The 9431-nt window shown below is 42.6% G+C and overlaps 1 protein-coding gene across 1 annotated transcript in view; it reads left to right on the forward strand.

Annotated features, from left to right (window-relative positions):
• RPS19BP1 (ribosomal protein S19 binding protein 1) overlaps positions 1-8885 on the forward strand; it is a 242532-nt gene extending 233647 nt beyond the window's left edge. Inside the window, exon 4 of the mRNA XM_044062399.1 lies at positions 8171-8885. Coding sequence (XP_043918334.1) covers positions 8171-8314 — 144 coding nt within the window. The 3' untranslated portion in view covers positions 8315-8885. The remainder of the gene's footprint in view (positions 1-8170) is intronic.
• Positions 8886-9431: the final 546 nt, after the last annotated feature.

The raw sequence follows: 9431 nt of genomic DNA on the forward strand, positions 1-9431 counted from the left end.
TCCAGTGAGAACCAAAAAGGAACTTTTTACGCTTAGGGCTGGAAATGTAACCTTGCTCTTGTAGTTGGCATTGAGAGTGATTTGGATGTGAGGAGTTGGAACCAATCCTGGTGCCGTGGTGGCCAGGCCACCCCAAGGCGTGGGACCTTCAGGTCTGGTGAGCCAACAGAGAGACTAGGCACAGAAACAGAGGAGGGCATTCAAAGGTCTATCTTGACTCCTTCACACAAGATCGTGCTGCTGAGATGTCAGCTAGACACATCATTTCAAAGAGCTTTTCTTCCATGGAAAAAAAAAAACAAATCTATATCAAGATGTATTTCTAAAAATTTCCATTCGGACTTCAGTCACTGTGAGGGAATACCTTCGGATTTTGGGTCTCATGGCCTCTGATTCTCATGATACCCTTGGCAAGACTCAAGATACCACTGCATTTTTTTCACGTGAAGTCTGTCTGACCCCAGCACCAATATCCCTTGTCTTTTAAATCCCAGTGCTGGGGTTTATCAGAATAGAAATCATTTGGTAGAGACACAAGGGGTATCTTTAAATCCAGGTCACCCCCTTCTTCCCTCCCTGTTACTAGGCAGTCACCACAGATGCCTTAGACTTTGCTTGAGGAGCAGTTATTGGAGTGATAAAAGTATAGGGTATGTGGAACACCAAGGATGGACACGAGCACATAAATATCAGAGGTGCTTGTCATAATCAAGGCGCTCAAAACTCTAAAAACATCTTTGATACCCAGGACTTCAACTTGTCTAAGAAAATACCACAATTATGTGATGCATCAATGGGGGGAGCAGGTCATACCCCCTTTTGCAGACTAGCAGAGTTAGCTTTAGATAGATCTTCACAACCCAGTTTGACTCTGCAGCTGTCCTACATTCTGTCTGAGCAAAATTGTGTGGCAGACAAGCTAAGGCAGGGCAAACACTCACAAATGGAAACTAGGTTGGGGGGGGGGGGTCTTCTAAGATTTGATCTATTTGTGGGGAGTTGTTCAAGCAGACTTCTTTGCCTTCTCTTTGAACAATCAACTGGCAAGATTTTGTTCCGGGACTCCATACAAGAAAGCTTGAAAGGTAAAGGCCCTTTTTTTTCCTTGGAAGGGAATGTTTCCGTATAATTTTCCAGTCTTTTTCCAGTGTATTTCTGAAGATTCAGGAGGAATCCCCAAGATCATTGTGACTCTTCTGGCTCAGGCAACCATGGTTCTCCCTTCTTTTGGAAATGACCAGGGGCAAATTACCAGAAGCTTCCTCACAGACATGACTAACATAAGACAAGCGGTATTTGATGCATGCTGACTCTGAACTATTGCAACTAACTGCCTGGAACATAGAATCTTAATACCTTTTAGGCACCTGTTTTCTGAGGACATATGGCAGATATTAAAGGAGGCAAGTCACCTTGAAATCATATGTTAATAAACTGAAAATATGTTCTAATTTGTGCCAAAACAGGAACCATCACCCTTTCAGGGTTACTGTTTCTCTTGTACTGCAGTGCGAGTTACTATCTGCTGGCCTGTCTTTCTTCTCCATCAAGTTTCACTTGTCTGCCATTTCAACATGTCTGCCCACAGGTCCCCCTTTTTCAATTTGTTTTCACATGGTAATGCTTTTGAAAAGGCAAAGCTTTCTAAACAATGGATGGCTTCTCTTTGGGTTCTTAATTTTTTGGTAGAAAATCTACATTTGCTCCATTTGAACCATCAGGCTGATTTGAGGTTGTTAACATGAAAACAATGTTCCAAAGGTCAGAGCAATTAGTATCGAAGTTGCAATATTTTTCCAAGAAGATGTTTTCTTGAAAACCCTTCATTTATGCCTAAAGTTGTATTCAGGTTTACTTTGAGCCAAGCTATCCTTCTCCTGGTCTTCTTTCCCGCAACCTAAAAATGAGGAAGAAAGGGTATGCCATAACTTGGATGTCCATAGACAACTCTGGTACTATACTGACAGGACAAAATCTTTTGGGAACCCTTATCAGTTGTTCATTTCTTGTGAGGGTAAGAAAAAAGGACAACCTGTGTGAAAGCAGTCTTGTTTCCAAGTGGTTGTCTCGGTTGTCTCATGCTATTACCTTTTTTTATTATACCCACTATAAGACAATTCCAAGCACTGCAAAGTATCATTCTGCCAGGACCTTGGCTTAATCTGTGGTTTTTTAGAATGGGTTGGATTCTGGAAGTATTCTAGAGGCAGCAACTTTGTCAGTTCAGTTTAAGCTGATTAATGGATGTTCTTCGTCTTCCATTGCTGCAGTCCTTACTATTGGGTATAGTCCGCGTCCAGTCGGCCCGAATACCAGAGTATAAGGCTGACGTCGGTCATGGTGCCTTAGACTGACGTCAGTACGTCAGGGTACTAATGCGCATGACCGACGTCATATCCTCAGTCTTTTTTGCCGCATGGTCCGATGCAGAAGCAGTTTTGCGAGTGCAGGTTGGCGTTCTGAGATATTTCCGAAACCGGAGTTTCAGACCGAAACAGAGTTGGCTAAGTACCCCGTTGGGGAATATTTTGGTTTTTTCTTGCCTCAGTATTTTACCGGATGTCAGAAAAAGTGAATAACTGTATTTCTTGTGGGAAACAGATACCTCATAGGGATTACCATACCTTGTGTATACCTTGCTTAGGGCCTGAGCACGACGTTGTTGGTTGCCGCTCTTGTGCTAGGTTTAACAAACGCACTATTAAGAGGAGGTTAGACTGTGCCAGGTTAGTGTTTGGGAAGCGTTGCAATTATAATATGCCGTCGGATGCTCCGGCCCGCTTCGGCAACAAGCGCAAGCACAAGGCAGTGGAGCCTAGTGTTGATGAACCGGCAGTCCCGCACGTCGGTTCTTTAGAAGGCTCAGTGGAGCCAGAGGCTTTGCCAGGAGTTTCCATGGAGTCTCAGGCAGAAACTTTACTATTGCAGGATGTGCCTTCTCAGGAGGTAGGCCAAGCTGAGGGGGCTTCTCAGGTAACTGTTCTTCCCTCCCTTCCCAAGGTAGTTAGAGCCTCTCCTTCTGTTGCCAAAACGTCTTTGAGAGGTAGGCCTAGTTCAGCTTCAGTGGGGGCTTCTCCTAGCATTTCGGGTTCTGTACCTAAGAAACATATGCTTAAAATGGCAGAAGATTTGATTACTATGATTAGAGGTTCTATGCCCCCGCCTGATAAGAGGCCTAGGGTGGAACCGGAGTTTGATAGTTTTGAACAGTGTTCAGAGGCTTCAGAGTCTTCTGTGGAAGACTTGCAGGAGTATCCTACTTATTCTGATTCTGATGTGGATGATTCCACTCCTACAGCGTCTCCTCCTGAGGATTTCTCATTTTCAGAGACTCTGCATTCCATGAGAGAGCATTTTAAATGGGAAGGCCAGGATTACTCTGATTCCAGGAAAAGGCTTAGGGAATTCTTGTTTTTGCCCCAGCATAGGCCCTTAGCTATTCCTCCTGTGTTGAATGTGGTGGAAGATGTTTTGCAGAGGCTTCCTGAACCCTGACTCTTTGCCTCCTGCTCCTGTTAAGCCTGATAGGTATTATAGGGTGCCCGAAGCTCATAAGTATTTGTTTAAGAGTCCTAGGGCGGACCCAGAAACTGTTTCTCAGGGGCCTAAAGGTGTTAAAGCTTCTGTGGTTAAAACTCCTGTTCCCACTGATAAAGAGGCAAGGGCTTTGGATAGGTGGGGAAAGAAAGTGTATACTTCTTCCACTCTAGCCATGAGAGCGTTGAATTGTCAGTTTCACATGCTAAAATATCAAAATTATCTCCTTTCACAATTGAAATCTAAGGTGGATGCTTTGGCGGAAGGTATTGAGTGTAAAGAGTTGCTGGATTTGGTTCATGTGTCTGAACAAGTGGGTAAGCATTCTTTGCAATGTGGTTTTGATGCTGTACAGGCCTCCTCGAGGGTGGCTGCTACTAGTTCTGTTCTTCGCAGGCATGCCTGGTTGAAGGATCAGAATTTAGCTGAGCATGTTAAGACAAGGATTTTGGATGCTCCTTTACAGTCTGATGTGTTGTTTGGATCGCCTGTGGAAGCAGTTTTAAAGAAAATGGAGGACAAAGCTAAGTCCATGCAAACTGTTAAAGATTTTTTGCAGGTGCAGCCTCCGAAGTTTAGTAGAAATTGGCCTGCTAAGGGGTGGACATATCCTGCTTATGATTCCCAGTCTAGGGGTAGGTCTAGGCGTGGTAGGGGCAGGGTTCAAGGTTCTTTTAGGCCTAGATCAGGGAGTTCACCTGCTCAGACTTCTGGTGAGGGCAGGGGTCAGTCCTTTCGAAAACAGACCCAATGACCTGCCTTTTCAGCTGCCAGTGGATTCTCGTCTGGCAGCTCCTTTGGGAGGAAGACTGTCTCTTTTCAAAGAAAATTGGGATTTAATTACTCAAGACAGATGGGTGTTGGATATCATTCACCACGGTTACAGATTTTATTTCCACACAATGCCCCCTTTCAAAGGCATGCCGGACGTTCCTCCTCCACAAAGAAAAGAGGCTCACAAGCAAGTTTCTCAGTTACTCCAGATGGGGGCCATTCAGCCAATCCCTGTATCAGAAAGGGGCCTAGGATTTTATTCTCGCCTGTTCCTAGTACCAAAGAAGGGGAACACGTGGAGACCAATTTTGGATTTATCTCTCCTCAACACTTATCTGGACATTCCCAAGTTCAAGATGTTGACGTTACAACAACTTTTACCTCTGCTGGGCAAAGATCACTGGATGGTAACTTTAGATCTCAAGGAAGCTTACCTTCATGTGCCTATAAGGCTAAGTTGCAGGAAGTATCTGCGGTTTCGAACTGGAAATTCTCATTATCAGTTCTCTGCATTGCCCTTTGGCTTATCTACTGCCCAGAGTATTCACAAAGGTTCTGGCTCCAGTGATAGCTTACTTCAGGCTTCAAGGAATTCAAATCTATCCTTACTTGGACGACTGCCTGATTCTGGCTCAAGAAAAGGAAGACCTTCTACAGCATCTGGAATATGTTATAGCAGTGCTAAGATGCCTAGGGTATTCTGTGAACGAAATAAAGTCCAGTCTAGTACCCTCTCAAGACATGTGCTTTCTGGGTGTGAGACTGAATACAGCAGCCCAGATGGCCTTTTTAACCCCGGACAAACAAAAGAGTCTGTCACTTTACTTCCATCAACTATCTCATCAGTCCGTGCTGACTGCAAGGACAGTCCTTCAAGCATTAGGGTTCATGGCATCTTGTATTCTGGTGCTTCCCAATGCCAAACTGCATATGAGAAAGCTGCAATGGTATCTCAAAAATGTATGGACACAGCACTGCCAGGATTTGGACACTGTCATTCAAATAATACCTTGCCTTCAAAAAGAATTCTTGTGGTGGGCTCAGGAATGTCACCTAAACAAGGGACTCTCTGTGACCCGGCCAGAGGCGAGTCAGATTTTAACGACAGATGCCTCGGACATTGCTTGGGGAGCTCATCTAAATGGAAAGTGGATACAAGACAAGTGGCCTGCCAGACTACAGCATCTACATATCAACATGAAGGAGATGTTAGCAGTCCAGTTTGCATTAATGGCTTTCAAGGAGTTACTTCTTCCAGGGCAGGTGTTGATTCTAACAGACAACACAACTGTCATGTGGTACATCAACAAGCAAGGGGGAACACATTCTTATCCTCTATGCAGGCAAGCAATGATTTTATGGGAGACTGCGCTAAGCTTGCAACTAACTCTTCAGGCAAGGTTTCTGCCAGGAGCACAGAACTCCTTAGCAGATGTGTTAAGCAGACAAATCATGGATCCCCACAGTGGAAACTGGATCTTCATGTATTTCAGAAATTGACAGTGTCATGGGGAACTCCAGACATAGATCTGTTCGCTTCTCCACTAAACCACCAGCTGCCAAAGTATTGCACAAAGGGGTTTCATCACACAGCTTGGAAAGTGGATGCTCTGTCTTTCAGTTGGAAAAACCTTCATGTGTATGCCTTTCCACCTCTGCCTCTTCTTCCAAAGGTACTATTAAAGGTCAGACAAGACAGGCCAAGGATGATTTTGATAGCTCCAGATTGGCCTCGGCAACACTGGTACCCACTACTACGGAGTCTGGTAATGAAGCCTCCATGGCCTTTACCTCTGATTCCTCATCTGTTATCTCAGAAGGACGGTCATCTGCTCAATGTCAAGCTTCACTCTCTTCATCTAACAGCCTGGCATATTCTCTTTTGAAACACAGCAGGTCTCAACTTCCTCAACAAGTTTTAAATGTGATTATGGAAGCTAGAAGACCTAGTACAAGGAAGGTTTACATGAAAAATGGAAGAGATTTTTATTTTGGAGTACAGCAAAGAATTTGGAGATTTCTGAGCCTAATTTGAGTGTGGCTCTTCAATATCTTACTGAGTTATTGGACAAAGGTTTGTCCTTCTCTTCCATTAAGATTCATGCTGCAGCAATTTCAGCTCACTATGATTGTGACCCACCATTGTTTTCGCATCCTTTGTTCAAGCAGTTTCTTAGAGGGGCAAAGAATATAAGACCCCACGCACAGCTCCTACTCCTGCTTGGGATCTCAATTTTGTGTTGGAAAAACTTACTCTACAACCTTTTGAGCCTGCGGCTACTGCTGAATTGAAATACTTGTCATGGAAGACTGCTTTTCTGTTGGCTATTACTTCTGCAAGAAGGGTGTCTGAGTTGCAGGCCCTTATGGCAGTAGAGCCCTTTTGATTTTCCATAAGGATAGGGTATCATTACGTACTAATCCTTCCTTTATGCCTAAGGTGGTTTCTAGTGTGGCTTTAAACCAAACTATTCATTTGCCTACTTTTATGCAGACCCCCAAAATAAAGGGGAACAGATTTTGCACACTTTAGATGTACACAGGCAATTGCGTTATTATTTAAGCAGGACTAAGGATTTTAGGCAGTCTCAGCAGTTGTTTGTTTCTTTTGCTTTGAGTTCACAGGGCAAGCCTGTGTCAAAACAAACTATTTCTAGGTGGATTGGCTTTTGCATTGCATTTTGTTATTCCCATCATGGCAAGGAAATTCCAGCTGGGATTAGGCCTCATTCCACTAGGGCTACTGCCACTTCAACAGCATTTCTAAGGGGGGTGGCAACTAAGGATATTTTGGAAGCAGCTACTTGGAGTTCAGTGCATACTTTCTCTAAGCATTATCACCTTCCTATTTACTCTAAGTCTAGGGCTGGTTTTGCCACAGCTGTTTTGCAAGGCATGTTGTCAGCTCCTACTTCTTTATGAATTGCCAGCCTCCCTTACCTCTGCTTTGGGATTCTACCCAATAGTAAGGACTGCAGCAATGGAAGACGAAGAACATAGTACAGTTTTGTACCTACCATAAATGTAGATGTTCGAGGATTCCATTGCTGCAGTCCTCTGTGTTTAGGGGTGGTTGTGTAGGTGACTTTACATGCTTATATTTTTGTATATATTCTTGTATATATTGTACATGTTTTTGGTGCAGGTATTTTGGGCCTTGTCTTTTTAGGGTCTTCTGACATCTGGGGCAAGAAAAGACTGAGGATATGACGTCGGTCATGCGCATTAGTACCCTGACGTACTGACGTCAGTCTAAGGCGCCATGACCGACGTCAGCCTTATACTCTGGTATTCGGGCCGACTGGACGCGGACTATACCCAATAGTAAGGACTGCAGCAATGGAATCCTCGAACATCTACATTTATGGTAGGTACAAAACTGTACTTTTGGGTGCATGGAAAGTGCCCTTGAAGCTTTGGAAGCTGGTTTTATCCTGTGCAGGATACAACCCTCATATAGCTAAGGTTATTTCAGCAGTGATTATTTGAGCAGCTATTTTTTGGGTAAGTTTACTTGCACAACTGTACTCTCTGTGTTTACATATTTTGCTCATTTAGTGGCTGTGGATCAAATGCATGGAGATTAGGTAACGTTTTGTAGATTAGAATGTGATAATACAACATGCACTGCACGTCTGAGATGAATGAACATTTTTTTTTGCTTTAAGGAGAGCAGAAGAAAACATCTTAGCAGCTACTTGCTACATAAGGTTTTCTCTATCAGCTGTTTTGGTATTTCTTTTTGGCTACATGGTTGCACATTGGTGCTTTATAAGGTTTAGTTTGAGGATAAAGTTAATATCCAGATTGTTTTCCTTAACTTTTTCCAGCCATGAGATAATTGCTCTGTTTATTTCAGGTTGTATCACAGAACTGTGGAAGGAAATCAAAAGATTTACCTAACAAGAAAGTAGAAAAGAAAGATGAGAAATCTGTCTTCACTGAAGATGATTTCAGAAAGTTCCAGCTGGAGTATTTTGGTGGAGGAGTTGGACCAATCTGAACCTTTCAAGAACTTGCAGCAGTTCGTAAACTTAAAATTAGACTCTGGGAAAAATGTTTATTCAGTTTGCAGACAAAATATGCTGAAGAATACAAAAAAAAATTTGGAGACATTCTCCAGAAATAAGAGAACTTACCAGGTAGTGTTATCACACTGCATCTCTACTTTCTTACTCATCCTTTTGAAACTGAAGCATGTGAAAAGTTCTCTGCTTGTCCTCCAGCTGTTCATGGTACACTTTCTGCCTCTAAGATATAGCTTCAGTCGCATAGACATTGCGGGTTAAAACACAACTGTCAACAAACTTCCATGAGTGAAGGTGGATTGGGATTATGTAGTATGTACTGCTTTTGTCTAGATCTTGATCACTGAGAGTGGAGTTGTGTTGGGATCAGTTAATTAATATGTATTGTTAGCGTTGTGATCTCAGGCATAAAATATATTTTGGCTCTGTTTAGCAACATGTCCTATGGCAATTATGTTTTACCTTTGTATGCATTGTAATGCACCTTGGTTAATTTACTGTTGCTCGTTTGGTTTTGGTACTAAATAAACATCTGAAAAAAATTAACTCTGACTGTCGTATGCATGTATCTCAATCTGATGTTTTCTGGGATGTCCCTGTTTTTTTATTCCGATTTCCTTTTATCCTTTGTAAAAATTTGTGACAAAACTGTGATTGCAGTCAACAAGTATATGAATAGGTAACAGACAATTTGAGTTTCTGTCTTTTGATTATGTTAGGCCTTATCTATCTAATTCTGAAGGAAAGAAATTGAAAACTGTGATCTTTTGAGAATTTTCAACTAAAGAAAATGGAGCAGACAGCAGTTTGAGATCTGTTATGTAAATCTAAAACAGTAGAGGACACTATAACATAATATCTGGGGTTTGTCTCTGAAATCATATGCCAGAAAGAAATCCACTGAGCTTATGACTCATTTACAGAAATGCTTTGGACAATGTCCTGAAGTATACCATTTTCATTTTAAGTAGAATTTAGACATGCATCAACTGGACAGATTTTGTTCACTTAAGAATTTACTTTGGAATATGTTTTGCCTAGTCTCTCTGCAGGCTGAGGAACATGAATAAGCTGGCTCTGTATGAACTGACC

Source organism: Protopterus annectens, chromosome 1.part0 (assembly GCF_019279795.1).
Source record: "Protopterus annectens isolate FY-2018-M chromosome 1.part0, PAN1.0, whole genome shotgun sequence".
Taxonomy (NCBI): domain Eukaryota; kingdom Metazoa; phylum Chordata; order Ceratodontiformes; family Protopteridae; genus Protopterus; species Protopterus annectens.